At 44.4% G+C, this 19,592-nt stretch overlaps 3 protein-coding genes across 7 annotated transcripts; all 3 read right to left on the reverse strand.

Moving 5' to 3' along the window:
- Nucleotides 1-1,835: 1,835 nt before the first annotated feature.
- On the reverse strand, nucleotides 1,836-8,490 carry LOC112882706. Of its 4 annotated transcripts, none has more exons than XM_025947822.1 (16): nucleotides 8,081-8,490; nucleotides 7,441-7,550; nucleotides 7,197-7,316; nucleotides 7,067-7,102; nucleotides 6,820-6,954; nucleotides 6,582-6,665; nucleotides 6,396-6,514; nucleotides 6,161-6,262; nucleotides 5,717-5,833; nucleotides 5,588-5,641; nucleotides 5,348-5,414; nucleotides 4,397-4,450; nucleotides 3,877-3,966; nucleotides 3,369-3,434; nucleotides 3,251-3,283; nucleotides 1,836-2,137 (listed from the first exon to the last, which is right to left on the reverse strand). In XM_025947822.1, exons 3-16 carry the CDS (start codon nucleotides 7,284-7,286, stop codon nucleotides 2,000-2,002), a joined length of 1,185 nt encoding a protein of 394 aa, XP_025803607.1. In that variant the 5' UTR covers nucleotides 7,287-7,316; nucleotides 7,441-7,550; nucleotides 8,081-8,490; the 3' UTR covers nucleotides 1,836-1,999. The 4 variants fall into 4 exon arrangements, with proteins under 4 accessions (XP_025803607.1, XP_025803606.1, XP_025803610.1 ...); XM_025947821.1 differs by having other exon boundaries at nucleotides 6,582-6,668; nucleotides 8,081-8,487; XM_025947825.1 differs by having other exon boundaries at nucleotides 1,836-2,118; nucleotides 8,081-8,471.
- A 287-nt stretch (nucleotides 8,491-8,777) lies between these two features.
- LOC112882884 lies at nucleotides 8,778-13,194 on the reverse strand. The gene is made up of 5 exons (XM_025948075.1): nucleotides 12,858-13,194; nucleotides 11,989-12,038; nucleotides 11,288-11,365; nucleotides 10,235-11,093; nucleotides 8,778-9,723 (listed from the first exon to the last, which is right to left on the reverse strand). Exons 1-5 carry the CDS (start codon nucleotides 13,017-13,019, stop codon nucleotides 9,091-9,093), a joined length of 1,782 nt encoding a protein of 593 aa, XP_025803860.1. The 5' UTR covers nucleotides 13,020-13,194; the 3' UTR covers nucleotides 8,778-9,090.
- A 481-nt stretch (nucleotides 13,195-13,675) lies between these two features.
- LOC112882998 (protein STRUBBELIG-RECEPTOR FAMILY 3-like) lies at nucleotides 13,676-19,580 on the reverse strand. 2 transcript variants are annotated; one of them, XM_025948209.1, is made up of 19 exons: nucleotides 19,178-19,580; nucleotides 18,583-18,853; nucleotides 18,255-18,384; nucleotides 18,087-18,158; nucleotides 17,914-17,979; nucleotides 17,762-17,833; nucleotides 17,585-17,656; nucleotides 17,418-17,489; nucleotides 17,269-17,334; nucleotides 17,086-17,151; nucleotides 16,594-16,994; nucleotides 16,439-16,495; nucleotides 16,231-16,287; nucleotides 15,822-16,129; nucleotides 15,461-15,729; nucleotides 15,230-15,365; nucleotides 14,585-14,718; nucleotides 14,307-14,463; nucleotides 13,676-14,228 (listed from the first exon to the last, which is right to left on the reverse strand). In XM_025948209.1, the coding sequence occupies exons 2-19, from the start codon at nucleotides 18,701-18,703 to the stop codon at nucleotides 14,142-14,144; spliced, it is 2,343 nt and encodes a 780-aa protein (XP_025803994.1). In that variant the 5' UTR covers nucleotides 18,704-18,853; nucleotides 19,178-19,580; the 3' UTR covers nucleotides 13,676-14,141. The 2 variants fall into 2 exon arrangements, with proteins under 2 accessions (XP_025803994.1, XP_025803992.1); XM_025948207.1 differs by having other exon boundaries at nucleotides 16,231-16,290.
- Between the last annotated feature and the right edge of the window lie 12 nt (nucleotides 19,581-19,592).

Consider the following 19,592-nt stretch of genomic DNA (forward strand, 5'->3'; position numbering starts at 1 on the left):
CGGGCCCCCTTCAAGCCGGCGAGCCCTGCGTCTTGCTGTTTTTCTCTGCTTTGCATTTGGATTGAGCTGGAGCATCGATCCTCTTTGCTCTGCGGGAGGAGGCTTCAGCTAGTATCTACCGCTCTTTATTTATTTGACATGACGAGAGATGCTGAAATTTCCTCCCTGTTCTAACACAGGCCCTGTTTAGTTCTCAGGCCATAAACGCAACGAAAAATTTTCAAAAGAATCTTACTAATTTGAAGTACTAAATGAAATCTATTTACAAAATTTTTTGCATGGATGGGCTGTAAATCGCGAGACGAATCTAATGAACCTACTTAATCCATATTTTGCAACAGTGATGCTACAATACCATCCGATAATTATTGCTTAATCATGGATTAATTAGCATCATTAGATTCGTCCCGTGATTTACAATCCATCTGTGCAAAAAATTTTATAAATAGACTTTATTTAGTACTTCAAATTGGCAAGATTCTTTTGCAATTTTTTTTTCGTTTACACGCAACCAACTAAACAGGCCCGTAAGCTCGCACGCAAGCATTTGACATGACGTGAGGCGGGCAGGGAGAACTCCACGCCGGGGAGCAGGCCGCAAGCTCGCACCCAGGCTACGCAGCGAGCTCGCGCGCAGGCCGCGGCGAACAGATCGACTGCGGGAGCTCTCACGCAGACTGCGGCGCGTGCAGCACAGGCGGCCAGTGCGAGCTTCACCAGCGGCCGGGGCCGCGAGCTCGCACGGCGGCGAGGCTTTGGGGCTCAGCGTGGGCGGACAACTCAAGCTCCGTGCCAGCATTGGCTATCTACGAGCAGGCGGCGGCGGGCTCAACTGAAGCGAAGGCGTGCACGCAATGGGCCCCACGACGATGGAAACGAAGACTCGCCCCAGCACAATTTGGCTCGTTTCTTCGCTTCTCGAACCACGCGTAGACGTGGTTTCTCAGGTGAGAAAACGTTCTCTCTCTTTCCTCGTTAATTTGGTTACCACTCGTCAAAATATGGCGGTACATTAAATAATATAGAAACTACATGACGTGGAGCATTGGAACTGCTCTAACTTCAACACTTTAACGAGCACCGAAGCCATAAAAGAGAAATAAAAGTAGCCATTTGAAATAGAAAAAACGGGGTAAACAAATCACGTCTGGCAAAAAGTCAAACTGTGTGACGAAGCTGCCATGCGCCATGGCTGTGAGGAAAGAGAGCTACAATAAGCTCCAAGGATTTGTTTTCCTTGAAAGTAAAAAAAATGTTGCGCCGGTCTATTCTCGTAGGTTACAAACACACGGGCAAGAACAGCTGTTCGTGTACCTTCGTGTTCGTGGGGCCGTGGTTTCCATGTCTACTCGCTGCCGCAACAGGGATTCGGACTAGCTGTCACTGAGCACGGTGCGGCGACCAACCTGCGAGGACGCGCGGCATGTCCGCCAGTTTTGTTTTGTTCGCTCGTGTGTGCCAGAGAACATTTCACTGTGCTGGGTTTTCGTCTCAATCCACAGGCCACAGCAAGCCACGCATTCCGAAAGCAGTAAATCCATCTCACCGTAGCAAAATGCAGATATTTACAACCAACAACGCAACATCAGCAGTTAAATCACTAATTACCAGTGTTAGTATGTGGATAGCACTGCTAGGACGCCAATCAATGACGCTATTGCTGCACTGTCGACGTTCTTGGAAAATTCTAGAGCCTAAGTTGATGGTATAACGGTTAAAAATTTAGAGAGATTAGGAACATAAACTAGGATTCATCTGCATGACACATTCAGTTTCAGTGTACACTGCCAGCAGCCTAGAGCTAACCAGAGTGCACAAGGAGCGTGGATTCACACTTTCCACTGGAAACTCACCGTGTTGAAAGTTTTCACGTGTGGTCAGATCATCAGTATCGTCCTTGTGATTTTCCACAGAATTAATTATGCAATTATACACTCTAAATCGATGGTCCAATTGGAATGTTATGTAACTATGAAGACTACCAACCTATTGCGGGGTTCTATTCCTGCGTTTTCTTCGGGAGCGAGCAAACGGATCGACCCATGTTCTGTCTTCTCTTGCGGCCCGGTCCCAGCGCTTCTGGAAATCGCGAAGCTCCGATCGTGATTTTCTCCGGATCTGCAACGTTGAAACAAAACTGGCAATCTGTGAGAACTGAGATGATTAATGGCATGAAAATTACAATGTACCAATTGTTGCATAATCTGGATAGCTATAGGTAATTCTTGAGTGTCATTTTAACATAAGGGACATATATAATTTACAAGTGACGTGACAGGTTTTTTGAACTTCAAGTCATTCAGTTTCCAACAGCATTTTCCCCGGGACGAGGCACGGAGATATTTAATTATTTGTCATCAATGGATGGCACCTGCCCATTTACTATCCCTATTTTGGCTTCTACATTTTTGCCATACCTCTACAATCAAAGCTAATAAATTATTAATTTTGCTGGTGTGGCATGCCAAGTCACCAGACCAGCGTGGAAGGGGCACGCGAAAAGACTTCCATACCCCTGTCTTTATCCCAGCGCATGGTGCTCCCTCTCGTTCTATCTCTATGAGAGGTGGGACCCACCCATCTTCTTCTACCTCGTCTTCTTCCTCGCCATGCTTGTCTGCCAGGCAGCCGGCTAGCACGCACCGCTCGTGGCCCGGGCTAGGCGGCCAGCCAGCACGCGCCGCCTGCCTGCCTGCACGCGACGAGCGGCGGCAGCTCCGGGAGGGAGTCGTCGAGGCAGCTAACGGGCAGGGCCCGTGCGAGCTCGCCGACAGCCTGCATGAACTACGCGAGAACCTCGTGCCGTCGGCGACGGCGTGGTTCCGCTTGACCGCGACAACGAACCCGCTGCAGGCGAACTCCGTGACCTGCACGCGAGGCAGCGGGTCCGAGGGGCACAAGAACTCCAAGAGATTGGAGAGTTAGGACGGGCATGTAGGTGACTGGCTGGAGGAAGAAGACGAGGCAGAAGAAGATGGGTGGGTCCCACCTGTCATAGAGATAGAACGAGAGGGAGCACCATGGCTGGGATAAGACAGGGGTATGGAAGTCTTTTCGCGTGCCCCTTCCACGTTAGCCTGGTGACTTGGCACGCCACGTCGGTAAAATTAGCAATTTATTAGCTTCGATTGTAGAGGGGTGGCAAAAATGTAGAAGCCAAAATAAAGAAGGCAAATAATTAAATATCCCTAAGGGATGGGTTAATGACATTTGACACAATGTTTGCCAGCTAAGTGATTTGTTAGCTCACCTTTGTTCGCATGTCAAGACCTGCTGGCCTCCCCTGGTTACAAATTATAACATGTGTTATGGAGAGGTCACATAAGAAAACACAGCAATACGGTGTCATTCACACAGAACGAACATACTCTCGTTTTTTGCGCTTGAGCAGCTTTCTGACGGAGTTGCTGGGCGTTTTTGCCTCGAGTACCACCCTTCCAGAATTCATAAAAACAGAGGAAACATTCAACATTACTTTGAACTTTGACAATGAACAAACAAAATTCATATTTCCAGAATTCATTCAGCATGAGATGCATGTAACGCTTGGCATTATCAGAAGACAGTCTTATTGCAATGTTTAATGCAGTTTCTACCACCTACCAAAACATGGGTTTTTGTTTCTCCTCAGAAGACTTAATTATGAAAAGATTATACAAATTATGCACACAAGTGCTCTCAAACTGTTATTCTCAAGGGCACAAAAGCCTTGTGTGTCATTGCATTAGGAAGTTGAGCTCAAAATTATGGAGTATGCTGAAATATATTGCCATGATGTATCGTTCTTATACGTGTAAAGAGTATTATGAACGCATGATTTGCAAGAAACATCAAGGTTTCAATTTGCAACAACAAAAAACAGAGGTTTCCACAAACCTTTGTTATTGTAGAACCTCCTAATGTCTGCACCCCTCGATGAACTATAAATTCACTATCAACTACTCCGATGTTCTTTGTCCTGTCACCCTGAAAGCAGTATAAGAAAAAAACAAGTTTAATTTAGAGTCTTCGCCAAAAAGCAGCAGAAGTTTGCTTGGACAATGAGGCCACGAACTCAGAATTACTGCAGTATGGATTAAAAGATGCTAGATGCTTAAGAACATAAATAACTAGTTAACTATAAAAGTTTCTATTCCTTTAAATCAGTTAACCTCAGGCAAAAAGAAAAAAGACCAATTTCAATAGACTGCGATAGAAAAGTTATATTGATTGATCACATGAAACATAGTGTTATATGATTTTTCTTGGGAATACTAATCATAATTACAATTTCCTTGTTGCGATAAAAATAATTATTGAATGGAGAGAAGCTGCATGAACAACTTAATCAATACTTTAGATACATTAAATTATAACGCATGCACAGTTACTCAAACAACAGTTTTTTTTATCAAACCTGAGCACAGTACCCAAACTTGTAATCAATGCCCCATCCATGGATAAGATCATTCTGCAAAAATACAATGTAGATATATGAATACCTCGCATAATCCACAAAAATCAATCAGGTGCAAGACAAAAGAGTATCAAAAGAAGTATTTTCCTTTTCCTAAAGCAGGTTGATTATATGTCAATGTCTTATACTCTTGTAGCAATCAACAAGTCAGTTCAAATACAATCTAGAATTAATGTGGGCCCTTTCTCCTTCCTGTGCTCCAGACAAATGCAGCAGTGACAAGGCGTGGAGTACTGAAGGCACTGTAGTGAGTTCATAAACAACTATGAAGCTAGGATCAAAGACGCATCCATAACATGAATTTGATCCAAGCATTCTCCACAAGTAATAATGACACAAAATGCCAACATATGCTGCATCCAAACTAACCTTAGTTGTGAATACTAAAAGTCCAATAATATATTGGGCCGATGAGACAAGTAGTTAGCTCATATCTCATATATGTTTACTGGCTCATATCTCATATATGTTTACTGCTTCTGTACTCCATATTATTTCAGAAAGAAGAAAAATACAAAGGTGTAATACATTTCACAAAGAAACAAAACGTAAAGACTTGACACATTTTGGAAAGAAACAAAATGTGAAGACTTAACACTAAGAGAGGTCAATGTAGAGCCAGGGTCCAAAATGCACTAGCTTTGCCTGTTTGGGTTTGTGTGCCTACTCTTTTCAACATGGTTAATCACAGTTATGCATGTTCCCAATAACTACGACTCCAAATACAAAAATGGGACTAACCATACACAAGGGCTCTAAGCCTACACCATTACGTACAACCCAAGCCCACAGCTTATGGACTGTTGAAAAGAAAACAGTCATATTGTCTCGTACAATGGTAAATTCAAATGTGCAAACATGGTTAAGAAATCATACATAGATAAAATCTACCTGGATAAGATGCCATACACATTGCCAAGCAGATTTTGAGAAAACCGGTGCCATGCCCTCAACCCATCTGTGAATCAAATAATTATCATGTCATGGGCAGCTCTCAATGTTGCAAGCGTAATGTGGTTACTAAATAGTAAGATGATACAGGTGTAACCAGATCAAATAGAAAAATATAAAGAATTAATCAGCAAAAATTTCTGTTATAGCACAAGAAAGGGTTCGAGAAAGAAAATATACCCAGAACAAGGCGGACCTTCTCTTGAACATTCTTTGTTAGCCCGACTAACTCTCCTATACAAATACACATGTTGTTTCATTTAGTTATGATGTAACCACAAGTTTCCAAAGTAAATGTGCAGTACTTACCTATGAAAACTTCCTGTTTTTTTACGAACAGTTATTCGGTGATGAATTTCGGAAAGTTTAGAGTCAAGACCTGGTTGTGATATCTCCAGTCCTTCTGATTTAACTATATTTAAGTATCTGAAAGGAACTAATGCATTAGCTAAATTGGTGCAGAGAGTTCGATCAAACGAACTCTTTTGGGGGAGAACATTAGCATAAGGTACCATTTCTTCACAGGTTTCTCCTATCTGGAACAAGTACTTAAGTTGCTTACTTTTAAGAAAACACATAACATTTTCCACCAAGGACATACCAGACATACTAGTAACAGTTGTACCATGATTATAAAAAAATCCAATGCACTGAACTCTGATAAAATTCTACGTTTCTGTACATCTTTCCTTTGTTTATTTTTACGGCTAAGCAACGATAAGTTCAACAGGTTGTTCTCATGCAACACAATACCTTCTTGGGTTAAAGTTATCCACTTCCAGATCTTCATCCCAAAGAAAGATGTACTTATACATGGAGACGACAGCAGGATGGAGGAACCTCTTTGCAAACCACCTACCAAAATAGATGCCTTGTCATCTCATCTTGAAGCTAAATGATACCAGATAAAAAATGAAAGGATGCCCTTTTTTTGTTGAAAAGAGAGAGAAGCATGTCTAATCTCAGTGCAAAGGAAGAAATATCGTACCATTTTGTCTGGTTAGAAGCAGCTATATGTATCACACTTTTGCTCCATGGCAGATCATTCCACCCATTGACATTCCCATCATAATGGAACAATATAGCTGTAAAATTTTCTGGAAGAAACTGAACATTCAAGAGTTACATCGCAATTTATGCGCAATTAGTTCCTGCGAAGGTAATAATGAAGTACCTTCTTCATAATAGCGTCCACACTCTTTTTCTGATTTATACCAGCAGCAATGGCAATCAAAGACTGATCATTCTGTTTAGACTTCTTCTGGAACAAAACACTCACAGAGCATTAGATAACTAAATAAGATTTTGTACGTAGGAGGTGGGAACAGCTAATGGTTGTTGAGTTTGACAAGTGAAACCAACAGAAATATTGTACTGGAATCAAAGCACTTAAGATGGGTTACCCAACTGACCTGTGATTGCACACTTGTTGTCAGCCACAATGGCTTCAACTCCACGTCGGAGTTAGACTCCACTATACCATGGGGCAAATAACCAATTCTCACAACAGGTTTTTTGGACACCTTAACAGCAGGTCTGTCAGACACCTGATGTTTAAATTGGAGGCACAATCATGTCTTAGTAACAGAAAAATCTGCTTCTGGATTAATATGGAAAACCATTTTTCTGACTTTTGATCGAAATAATGTTTTCACATACCGTCACAGTATCAAATGGTCGAGATTTTGCTTCCAACTGTAAAATTGCATAATCACATCATATTCATCCATCAGGTATATTTTTGTTCAGAGAACTCAGTTCGGGATAAACCAGGGATATTGATTATTACCGATGTATGCTTATGTTGAAAGTTAGCCATGTTGTACACCAGGAATATGATGATCACGCACAGGACCAACAGATGCAACCGCAGTTTCATCTTAGGACAGCTATCGCCCGCCTTACCATTCTGTGGAACCAAAAGGTGGTAGCAATATATAGTGACCTCACACTGAACCAGCCTTTTAAGTGCTCAGAAAGTGTACATGACACTAATAAGCAATGAATCATCAAATGAACACACGCGAACTCACCTTATCTTGCAAGGCACTAGGTTTTTTTTTGTAGATCTGAAAACGGATGGATCAGTCTTCTTATGGTATCAAGAAGCAACTCAAGCACCTCAGGATCGCTTCATGACGCCCTGAATGCAGGTCATAAATTACAAGCAAATATGTCATCATAATTTTATAATGTAAATATTGTCTCAGTTCATCCGGGGTGGTCCCCAAAAAATGTTCTAAGATTTGGCGTGTCGCTTGAATTCAGATATATATACCACATAAAACAAAGGAGAAAATTCTTAAAAATTAGAAAACGGAAAGGAGAGGGAGAGCTCGGGGGCGAAATCTCAAATGAATATGTAGACATCCGGTGCGCGATTCGCTTTTGTTGTTCACAGGGCAGCAGTGAAGCAAATTGACAGCAACGGGGTGTGACCGCACGCATCGATGCGGGCGGGACGGGAACGCTCGCATACCGGCGGCGAGCGAATTACGCTACTCTTAGCCCCAACCCTCCAGTTAAGCTCAGGACCTCGCGGCAACGAGGGTGTCCCAGGAGATCGTTTCCCAATTGCAGGCAAGAGCACCAAAAGGCACGATCAGAACCAATCCATGATAACACACGTACGTTGGTACTCTCTACGGGTGGAGAAGAAGAAAGCGGAATTACCGCGGCGACGGGAGGAGCCGACGACGAGGCCGCGGCGGGCGGGCGGGAGGCCTCGGAGCCGAGCGCGCAATGGGCGGTGGAGCCTCGCCACGGGCGGGCGCCTTGGCAGCGAGGGCACCGCCGCTGCTGCTGCGGGTTAACGAGACGTTTCGCTGTGCCGGAGCCCGGAGGGATTGGGAAAGGTTGGGTGCGGGGAGTTGGACGGGCACGGGCACGGGCGGAGGCGGCCGCGGGAGGGCGAGAGAGCCGACGCGCGACAGCGACGGTCGGGGTCAGCGCATCAGAGGAAGGGCGACGGGTGGCGCCTCGCCCAGGTCCCACCCGCGCCGCTGCGCCCGTCAGTCGTCGCAGCGCGCCCCCACACACGCGGCGGCCTCCGCTCGCGCGACGAGCGCGAAGCTGCCGTTTCGGCCACGCCCGCGACCGGGTTTCCCGCTCGGTTTGTTGGCTCCCCTCCTCTGCAACACACGTGAACCCAGCCCGAGCCGCGTGCGCGCGAGTGACAAAAGGCAAGCGGCCCTCGAGCGGATGCGCGCAAAGAGAAGAGCGAGCGACGCACAGCGGCACAGGCGACACCGGCCCAACACTGCCCGGACAGTTCTGGCGTGGAGTTTTGATCTGGTTCAGCCAGTCCAGTCTCCTCCAACAGGTAAATGTTGTTATGTTGGTGTTTAAGCATCAGCTGACACTGATAACAAGCAGCAACAATTGCTGACAGACATGTTGGTGCAGTTCTGCGCTTGATCTGGATACAAAGTTACAAACATTACACAGTCAGACATGTATAGCCTAACTCGGACAATCTCTACAGGAAAATATGGGTTCCCTACTAACTGTCCTTACTCCTCACCCCTTACAAAACAACACCAAAAACAGCTAACCCTTCCTGTTACATCAGTTTGATTACTGGGCCATAGCTTTTTTCTGCCAGCTAAACACCACTGGAAGGGACTAGCCTATGATATGGTTAAGCTGTACACAGTTTCACCGGCGTTGAGCTGATGGTAGCTTCATCGCCGGGTCTTCTTGCCGCCTTTACTGAGGCTATCCTCCTGTGCTGCAGCATTCCTCTTCCTGCCTTTGCTGGGGCTATCCACCTGTGCCCCAGCGCCCCTCTTCCTGCCTTTACTGGGGTTATCTTCCTGTGCCCCAGCAGTCCTCTGCCCACTCTTTGGAGGCCGACCGACGCCTCTCTTCTTTGCCAGCTCATTTCTCTGGGTAGTCTTTTGATTAGCTGCTAATGCTGCATCATTTCTAGAGCTCTTGCCCTCGCCTTCCTTGGCAGTAGCTTCCCTTGAAGAAACCTTGCCTCCCCTTGCATCACCAGGGCCAGGGCGTCCCAGCTGCTGGGCTCGAGCATTCTTCTTCACCGCAGAGGCACCAGCTGTTCCCGTCTCTCCACGGATCTTCAAGAGCAAGCTTGCACCCTGCTTCACAATTTTGCATGAAAGGTCCCGAAGCTCAACCGCAGCCATGTGCTCTAATGTAGCCTTTGGGTAGAAGGCTATTACATTATTCACAAAAATGAGAATGTCTCTCAGAAGCTCCTTGGTGGAAGAGATGGCACCATTCTTGATCTTAGAGTGAAGGGTCCGGAAGTCCATATGCCGGCGAATCATCTTCTTGTATCTAACCCTTTTTCTCTGTAGATGAAAAGGTAAGAAGTGAGATAAAATTCAGATCCAAAAGTGTTCATGCTATTTAGCTGACTTTGAGAATGATTTGATAGCACAATTAATTTTGAGAAGTAAAATAATCCTTGTAGCACAACTATATAAGCACAACCACTGCATAGATTACCAATTCGACAAAAGACTAACTGCAGCCACGCCATAAGAAAATAGCCTAAACTAAAGACCCACAAAAACCTGAGCTGACTAACCTCTCAGCAGGAAAAACAGTTAGTGGTTCTAACATAGGTTTCAAAACTATTGAGATGCACTAAAGTATTCCCTCTCATCATTCCAAAACAATTATTGCAAGGTATCTAGGTCATTTCCTCCCATAGCTCTCTCAATTATGACCTCCTTAGTCTTTATCGAAGTCAAAATAAGCCCTATATTAATCAGTGAAGGAAGTATATACCGACAATTTAGACCATCTACTAAGGCACCAGAAATACAAAGGTAATTAAATTCAGTAAATTCATCATACCTGGGTATCAAGTTGGCGTTGCAACATCAAACAGTCACCTTGAGTGGATATAGTTTTCAAAATCTCTGCCAACTTTTGTTTAACTCTCTCACTCACAAGCTGACCACATTCTGCTTTTGGAGCTTTCAAGCCCTTCTTCACAATATCAGGTTCTACTTTGGGAGTTTTCAAGCCCTTCTTCATAACATCAGATTCTGCTTTGGGAGTTTTCAAGACCTTCAAAATGTCAGATTCTGCCTTGGGATTTTTCAGGCCCTTCTTCATCGCATCAGATTCTCCATTTGTAGTTTTCAGACCCTTCTTCATTAGACCAAATCCTGCATTTGGACTTTTGAAATCCTTATTCGGCACACCAGATTCTGCCTTTGGAGTTTTCAAACCCTTCTGCATCACAACAGATTCTGCCTTTGGAGTTTTCGAGTCCTTCAAGAAGCCTTCAGAGGAACCCTCCCTCTCTATGCATGCTGTAGATGTAGGCTCACCATCTCTACTACTATCATCACCTTTGATAGGAGTACGTCTAACTCTCCTTCCTCTTTGCTTTCTAGAGCCCCAAAGCAAGCTATCTTTGGGACAGACCTTCTCAACTTGGTCCTGAGGATATGACTCATCCGGTGATGGATTATTAGCCTGAACTGAATCAGTATCACACTGCTGCACTTGCTGAGTTTTCTGACTATTGCTTGCTTCCTCTGTGAAACTAGCCGCTGATGATCTGTCTCTGGATGCTTCTTTACCTGAGGAAGTATCCGCTGTATTTTCAGAGTGCGAACATGATTCGGTATGACTGGTGCGACATTCAGAACTCCCATCACCATGTTTGCTATTGCTAAGGCTTTGAATCACAGATTGGAGGGATCTGGAAGGGTAAAAAGAAGATCGCATGTTACCATAACGTAGAGAAAATCCAGAAAGTTGGCTAAGTGTCAAACAATCACTTGCTTGGATGAAAAAACAGATTGCATATGGGATAGTCGAATATAGGAACAAAATACCAACAACTCAAGTGAAATGCAAAAGTGCTCAGATAAGGGTGAAAAAAATGGCACTAACCCAATAGAATTTTCCGACTTCTCCAATTCCCTTTTCAGTTCAGCAACTCTCTGCTTGCGAAGCTCTTCAAACCAAGCGCTGTATTGAAGCAAATTGAATGATCAGAACCCAGATAAATGCAAGATACTTCATATCGTAGAATTATCTATATTCAAGTGCTGCTGCCATCTGAAAGACACTGCAATGTCCTACATTTTCGCATACATGACTTATTATTTATGGGATTGAGGTTGGTGATCAAGTGGTCCACATTTTAATTTTTTTTCTCCTCTTTATTCCCTGGCAATTATCCCCTATCCAGCCTAAATCAGCTCACTACTGGAGTAGTAAAATGCCAACTTAAAAACCTGAAATCACCAAGCCGCATATAGAAAGAAGTGCAACTATTTCACTGGCCGAGTGCAGCCTGCAGACATGCTAATTATCATCTATTATTTAAAATGATCAAAGGGGGCCTGCAGTGCACATCTTATCGTTTGGTAAAATGGGCAAAATTCTTTTCAACTATGATGCACTATATGATGAATAAACACATGCTATATGTTAAGAGATTCGTGAAGTTCTTATTCAGCTCCCACAGCATCGTAGGCAAGATAAGTCCCTAAAAAGGGACTAAATCCATCTAAGCTCAACTTCTTAAAATACATAATGATATGCAGTAGGTACGAAGTATGCACATCACAGATCAGGTGTACGCTTACTTGCATGCAGAGTAGCGCAACTGTATCTCTGCAAATTTTGCTTCACATTCCTGCAAATAAAAACAACTGTAAGCAAAGTACTCGTATGCAACACTAGTAGCAACCACTCAATCAGTATGCCATAACTTCTAGATGATAATAGAACAGCTAGATTGCAATGTAATAAGACACAGCTTGATGCGTAAAACTAGTTACACAAAGAGGGCACATCGTTAGGCTCAAGGTTCCACTACATGGCTACATCTGCATTGCTGGAAAAAGTCGATATAGTAATAGCAAGCTAAACATCCTGGGAAGTGGGAAATTATACAGCAGCAGCAGCAGAACCTTTTAGTCCCAAGCAAGTTGGGGTAGGCTGCCCAGGAAAATTTTCTTGTTTCTAAGAAAATATTTTTCACCTAATAGAATGATTTGATTGCCCCTTGTGTGCAAGTTTGAAAAATTGTGTGAAGCATTTCAGTGGCTATTAGAACATCTGAGCAGCAATTTGAGCACAAACTGTGCAATGTGTGTCATCATTGTGTTGCTAGTTACTGTGGCACACTTCATTAATGCCTACTACATCGTTGTCCTTGTGACTGGGCTCCCCTTTGTTTAAACTCAAAATCATGAAAGCTTATTCAATCGTACAAGTCCTTACAACCAAGCATCTAAGGTCAGCAGCTCAGCATCTCTAGAATCACACAGCCCTACGGACATTGCAAAATCAAGGATACGCACAGGTAGGGCCACGAAACCCTAGCCCCAATTTTCGCTCGCCTGATAGTTATCCCGGACCGGTGGGGCCCAGGGCCATGCCCTAATCCGTGTCCTAGTCGGACGGGAGCTGCACACACGAGCTAGGGTTTGATAGGGTGCGGGGTGCGGACCTCGGGAGAGAAGAAGCACGGGGAGCGGGTCCGGAGCTCGTCGGCGACGGCGGCCCACGCGGCGCCCCCGTGGCGGAGCACGGCACCGCCCAACACCAGCTCCTCCCACGTCCCCCACCCTCCTCCTCCTCCTCCGCCTCCTCCCACCGCCACGACCACCATCGGGGTGCCGGCTCTGGTCGGCTTGATCGCGCGGGGTACGGGCGGTGGATAGCCAGTAGGAGCCGGAAAGGGAGGTCAGGAGGAGAGGAGAGGAGAGGAGGTGGACGAGGCGTCGGGTCGTCGCGGTTTCGGGGCGGTGGTCTGGGCTTTCCCCTGTTCCGCCCGCCTGCTGTTTCTCGGGCCCGGCTCGCGTGGGCGATTGGGATTTTGTGGGTAGATTTCTGGGTCCGTGCCGTGGTAATCTCGGAGCCGCGGACCCGGGCGGGAGAGCGTGTGCGAGGAGTGGTGGGGCCCCACGCCGCGCCGCGAAACGCTTTTCACTCGCCGCTTCGCTTTTTTCCCGTTGAGTTCTGACCCCGCAGCATGCATCGGAATTCGAAATCGGATGAGGCGACGGTGACCGAATTGGGTCCGTGTCGGAAAAGCATTGAACTGTCATTGGATTAGATACTAAATCTGACTATTAAATTTGGGTTACAGATTCCGATTCCTACTTTCTTTTCCCGTTAAATCTGACAGTGAATTGGATTGGAACTTTTTTTTTTGGAAAAACTGGATTGGAACTTTTTCAAAAGCATTTTAATGAAACGGAGCAGGAGTCCAGGAGATAAGGCACCTTGTGCAGTGAACTAAATCATAAACATGGAGTGATCTACTGATCTTTAACATGAGCAAACTCTAATATATTTATTTCAGTTCTTGTATTTACATATGGTCTAGAGAACCATGCATGATCACATGAAGTGATCTGCAACCGGAACCAGGAGCCGAGAAATATATTGTGCAGACTACAGAATTACAACAATAACTTCGAACTAAAAAATTCACGAGAGATTCAGAGGAGCATTATGGCAATGGATAAAACACGGTGCATTACTGCATCCTTCTTGCGTCGGCCAGAATATCCTACTACTGCATCCATGATCATAAATGCGTCTTCACAACATCGGAGAGAACTGAATCTGCCAAGAAGCGCTCCACATGACACTCCAAATACCAAGATGAGGTGCATGCTTGCATTCTAATTTCGAAAGCACAGGCCTCCACCCCCCCCCCCCCAAAAAAAAAAAAAAAAACCCCACCACCACCACCACACACACACACACCCCCCTTCAGGACCGCCTACATGGAAGCCTTTGATGCATTACTTATCATGCGAGTTAAGTCTTGGACAACTTCAGACATCGGTGGCCTAAATTCTGGTTCGTGCTGCACAAGAAGTCTCAGGTTAGTCGTGTGTCTATCTTCATGTAAAGGGGATGGCAGATCTAAGATCAATTGTTTTACCTGAATGCAGCGGCTAATAATGTCAGCAAAACGAGACAGTGCCTTTTCAGAACATTGTCCTTGAATGGAAGGATCTACCATCTTTGCTATGGCATCAATATCATAGAGCTGAGAAGTGGCCCATCGCACCAGATGTTGTTCAGCCCGTGGACGTGAGCTGCAATTCCATTCCATGTCAAACATTGTTGGATTGGCTGGATCAGAAATCATCTTCAAGAAAAATGAATGTGCCAGGTGGGCGTGCAAAAAGGACTTGTGTCTTTTATTTAAAATGTTACCTATCATAAGGTTTACGCCCTGTTAGAAGCTCCAACATAACAACACCGAAGCTGTAAACATCACTTCGATCACTTATGGATCCAGATTCATGCACCTCAGGGGCTTCATAATGGAATAAGGTACGGCCAGACAACTGACATACAAAGAAGTACAGGCCTTATGAAAGATGAAACAATAACATTCACTTCCTTCTGATGAAAACAATGATTACCCAGTACTGCTTTGAAATGAACTAGTGAACTTTTATGAAATCAATGTATCAAAACCAAAACTCAAAGGATAACATTGTAGATCCAACTATAAATTACAAGTATCAAAATATCAAGAAAACAAATAGCTCTGTACTATTTGAAAGGAGAAACATAGCACAGCAGCCCAAGAGCATCACGGCATCATGCATGTTTTAGCTGTATCTGGCTTCGTATTTGCTTTAACGTATGATTTTGCAGCTAGATATTTATATGTGGCCAATACAAGCCTGTTTCTTTTTTAAATTAAATACAAGCCTGTTTCAAAAGACTTAACTAGCATACAATAGATAGGCCAGGTCGTCAGGACTCAAATAATAGAAACAATGTCACCAGAAGTTTCAAGTATCCTTTAAGAAAATCTAATACCAAAATATAGTCATTAACATTTTTTACCTGAGATGCTGATTTTGATGCTAATGATGCAAGGCCAGATTCAGAAATATGCACAACTAAGGTGCTGTTTAGAAGAACAACAGATGGTTCGAAATTCTGATGTACAATTGGTGGTTGGCAACCATCATGAAGATGTCTGCAAAAAATTGTACGAATAGCATTTTCAGACATCTTTCTGAATCACGGCACACAACTCAAACAAAATAAGATGGAGCAAATTGTTATGCTTACTGTAATGCTTTTGCTGCCCCCACAGCAACTTGGAGGCGAGCATTCCATGATAATGGCTTGCTTGAGTCATCTACATAGTGGAGTTCATCATGTAGAGTCATCTTGCTACAGTGCTCATAGACAAGTAGTCGCTGCTCAAACTCCGCACAGTATCCAGCAAGCCCAAGTATGTTAGGATGCCTCAGTTCAGAAATGCTCACAACTAGCTCAAGAAAGGCATCCACTGGTACTTTTGAGTTAAAAGCATCTATCTTCAAAACTTCCAGTAACTGCTTACGAAATGAGTGTCACAATTTCAGAACAGATGATTGTATCAAATACATTAAAAAATTAATTACTTCAATATTCCTGGACCATTTACCTCTCCATCAGGAAGCTCTGCCAGATATACCTTACCAAACCTGCTATCTCTTATGAGATTTTCCTCACTGAAACTGTTGGTATATTGTTGAAGGGATGCAATGGAAAAGGACTTGACAGTAGTTGTCAGGTCTACCTTCCCAACTGAAGGTACTCTTCTTCTAGTACGAACACTGGGATTGACGATGACCTTTTCAGAACGTTGTGCAACAGGTTGCGTAGAATGCAACTGCTCCTCAACGAAATTATCAGCCTTTTCCATATCAATTACATGCTCTTTTTGCTTCATTGAGACCACCCTGGGAGTAGCTGGCATGCATGTGTTTGTGTTAACTTTCATATACTCAAACTTGCAATGCAGTGAAATAATACTTCCAATTTCTGATACTATTGGATTTCAACTCATTTACCTGCCAACAGTGAGTCTGATTTCTGCCCATCTCTTGCATCACAAACCACATTTGAAGCTGCTGCAAAAACAATATTTAAATATAAATGATTGAGGAAAATACAGACCCTGCTCTGCCAGCATTTCTTTCAAGCTTTCCTGTATACAAACTTGCAAAGCAGTGAAATGGTGATACTTGTATGAATTTTCCCAGGTTTGAAGCCATTCACCTGATGTTGGCATTTTTAACTTATGATCCTCCTTTGCATCAGAAACAACATGGGAAGCTGTGCATAAAATTTTCAGATGTCAAAACTAAGGGGCAAAGATCAGAGAGAAATTAAAGGCAGATGACAGAATGGGTCTCAAGTGATAGAACTGGAACCTTTCCCAACATTATTCTCGAGTTTTACTGGTGGCTCCTTGATTTCTGCCATTTCCTTGATTTTAGGCTCTCCAAGCTTCTGAGGCACCCTTCCCATCTTGTTTTTTGTATAAATGTCATCTCTTGACTTTCTTTCTTTGCACTTGGATAGACAGTACATTGCCATTAGCACAATAACTACTGCTGATACCACCCCTATAAGGATATATCCAACTAATTTGATTGTTGAAACGGTATGTTTTCCTGATCCTGGAGTACTTCCTCCTGGAACGCTAGAGGAGGTTGAAGGTTGTTTTGAGGGGACATGCCTAGCTGGAGGTGAGACTGATGGTAATGGTGTTGGCGCTGCAGGAGGTTGAGCGGATGGGGCTATGCTGGTATTGAATGGGTTCCCATCCTTCCTGTGCAGTAAATTAAATTATATGAGTATTGTAAACCCATGAAGAAACTAATTATATGAGCTTGATCAAGCAGAAGCTTATAAGTTCTTACTTAAAGTTTGGCAAGTTGAGTAACTTCACAGGCACCGGACCAGAGAAAAGATTGTTTTCTACGTTCCTGTTGAATTAAACCAGTTGAGGTAAAATAAGCCAGATATTCAATTTCATTGAAAGGCCAATTCACTTGCCCTTCGAGAAAAGAAAAGAAATAAAAACCATAATTGAGTGGGCATACAAATCTTGGAAAGGGAGATCTTGCAACACATCAAGGGTTCCTGTCAGTTGATTGTTCTGAATATGCCTGCAATGGTTGTGGGAAATTAGGCAATTCACATTAGTTAAAAGTTCATCCTGAAAGATAGTGCAGAAGACTTCAATACTCACAGGCTAGTCAATGCTGTCAAATTTCCCATTGAAGGTGGCAGCGGACCGGTCAAGTTGTTAGAAGAAAAATCTCTAATCAAAAAAGTTGAATGTCATTACTAACTTGCTTCAAATTATCAGTTAGTGGTAGTATGGAATAACTATGTAAACCAAGTTAGTGTTCTTACAAATTCGCGAGTCCAGTGAGTGCTAAAAATACATCTGGTATATCTCCAGATAATTGGTTGTTATTGAGCGACCTGCAAATGAAAGAATGCAGGAGGGAAAGTATGAGAAATCATCATGGAAGTCTTAATTTTCTGATGAAGGCCTGTGAATTTGTATTTTGCCAATGATATACTTACATGCTTGTCAAAAGTGTGAGGGATGACAATGTACTTGGGAGGCTGCCACTTAGCTGGTTAGCTGAAAGGAAACTGTGATTGGTAGAAAGGGCTTAGTAACAAAACAGTCATGAAGGTGAATGGAAAGCAATAGAATGCTCGAACAGACATACAATTTCTGCATTGTGACTGGTAGACCATCAGGTATGGTTCCGCCAATATTATTGTTGCTAAGATCCCTAAATGAGGTAGTAAATCATGAAGTGTTAAGTGCCAACTTGATAGAATATCACGAATTCAGAACCAGGCAGACTGGCATCTCAAACTCTACACATAATCAGCTTACAAGGTGATCAATGATGTGAAATTCGCCAAAGTGTTACCCAGCTGTCCACCCAAGTTTGCACCGCTGAGAATTCTACAAGAGAAACATGCTGCATTGTTCAGCTCACCAATTAAAGGGGGGTCATTGAGTAGAAAGATTGAAGGAAAAATACATGAGCACTGATTATACATGGAGGTAATATTTGAGGCCACGCATGAAACACCCTGCCAGCCCTCATTGCAGGGGTCACCGCCATTTGTAGTCCAATTGGGCAGCTGTGGTGCTCTAAGCGCCGTGTACAAGCCATTTATCGCAAACACTGATAAACATAACAAACACACATGATATAAGGTACCATCTGTGCATTATCCCGTTTGCAGTAAGTAAATTGTATGGTACAGAAAGACGTAAACAATCTCTTGTCCTGCATGAACTTATGAAACCAATAATGATGTTTATGCTCATGAGTACTGAATTTAAGAAAATAGTAGCGAGTATCAAGGAGGACAATACAGACCATCTTGCTCGTAAGTGTAGGGCTGACAGCGCGGTAACGCGGAGAGCAGCAGCAAGATGGCGGCCGAAACAACCAGGGGCGGCGGCGGGGACGCGCGCTGCACGCGCGCCGGTTTGCTCATTGCCACGACCTTATCCCTTCAACAATCCCCCAACGCGGGCATCAGATGACGAGCGACCCCGGAGGATGAAGGTGGGCAGGTGGCAAACTCGGGCACGTTACTCTGATCTTTGGAAACAACGATCAATTATGAGTCCCCTAGGATTACAGCCTGGAAGTCAAAAAAGGGTGGGAACAGTAAGAACACAGGGGATAAGGAAACGAGAGGCGCACGCGAAAGTAAACAATGCTGATGCCGCAAGATTCTTGCAACCGCAAAAAACCTGCCAAAATTCCGCAAGGAACTCACAGCATCTGGTGCGAGAGAGAAAAAAAAACCAGCTTCTCGCTTCCGGCGACCGTACACTTGTTAAACAAATTCGCTTAACACCTTCTTCCCATGGAAGAGAACGCAGATGGGAAACCAAAGCGAGGAAGATAAGGAGAAGAACCAGAACAGCCAGAGAGAACAAAGGCGAGGAAGAAGCCCTGATACCTGCGGCAGATTCCTGTCTCCACGGCAGCGCTGCACTGCGCAACCAGCAAGTCCAATCTCTGCCGCAGCCGCCGCTTTACCGAGACGCTCGCCACCGAAAGCAAGCGACCAGCAGCAGCCCGGCAGGGAGTGCGGTCCTCCTTTCGTCGGGCCGCGTTTAAAACTCCCCGAGCTGAGCTCGGAAAGCCTTGGCCGCTAAGGATTCGCGCTGCTCGGTGGAGAGTGGAGGAGGAGAGCAGAAAGGAGACGGCGAGACAGGGACGGGCTCGAGACGCACAGCGCAGATCTATCTATCCGCTCGTCGCAATCCGTCGCGGGCGCCGGAAAAGGGGACAGAGCGTGTGGTGCGGCGGGACTGCGGGGGAGGGGGAGGGGAGCGTCTTGTGTTGATGAGTGCGCGGAGGCGAGGAGTGGC

Source organism: Panicum hallii, chromosome 2 (assembly GCF_002211085.1).
Source record: "Panicum hallii strain FIL2 chromosome 2, PHallii_v3.1, whole genome shotgun sequence".
Classification (NCBI taxonomy): domain Eukaryota; kingdom Viridiplantae; phylum Streptophyta; class Magnoliopsida; order Poales; family Poaceae; genus Panicum; species Panicum hallii.

What these genes read in the sequence shown, in the direction of transcription:
- LOC112882706 (XM_025947821.1), bottom strand. Translation starts at nt 7,286, where the DNA reads ATGAAACTGCGGTTGCATCTGTTGGTCCTGTGCGTGATCATCATATTC. An exon ending in GTGTATGGCATCTTATCCAG is followed by an intron (nt 4,451 to 5,347) that starts GTAGATTTTATC and finishes GTATTTTTGCAG; the next exon opens with AATGATCTTATCCATGGATG. An exon ending in AGTTTGGGTACTGTGCTCAG is followed by an intron (nt 3,967 to 4,396) that starts GTTTGATAAAAA and finishes TACTGCTTTCAG; the next exon opens with GGTGACAGGACAAAGAACAT.
- LOC112882884 (XM_025948075.1), bottom strand. Translation starts at nt 13,019, where the DNA reads ATGGTGGTCGTGGCGGTGGGAGGAGGCGGAGGAGGAGGAGGAGGGTGG. An exon ending in CGTGCTTCTTCTCTCCCGAG is followed by an intron (nt 12,039 to 12,857) that starts GTCCGCACCCCG and finishes TTTTATTTGCAG; the next exon opens with GAATGTGAAGCAAAATTTGC. An exon ending in TTGCGCTACTCTGCATGCAA is followed by an intron (nt 11,366 to 11,988) that starts GTAAGCGTACAC and finishes GCTTCAATACAG; the next exon opens with CGCTTGGTTTGAAGAGCTTC.
- LOC112882998 (XM_025948207.1), bottom strand. Translation starts at nt 18,703, where the DNA reads ATGAGCAAACCGGCGCGCGTGCAGCGCGCGTCCCCGCCGCCGCCCCTG. An exon ending in GCCTCAAATATTACCTCCAT is followed by an intron (nt 18,159 to 18,254) that starts GTATAATCAGTG and finishes TTTCTCTTGTAG; the next exon opens with AATTCTCAGCGGTGCAAACT. An exon ending in CAGAGCTTCCTGATGGAGAG is followed by an intron (nt 15,730 to 15,821) that starts GTAAATGGTCCA and finishes TTTCGTAAGCAG; the next exon opens with TTACTGGAAGTTTTGAAGAT.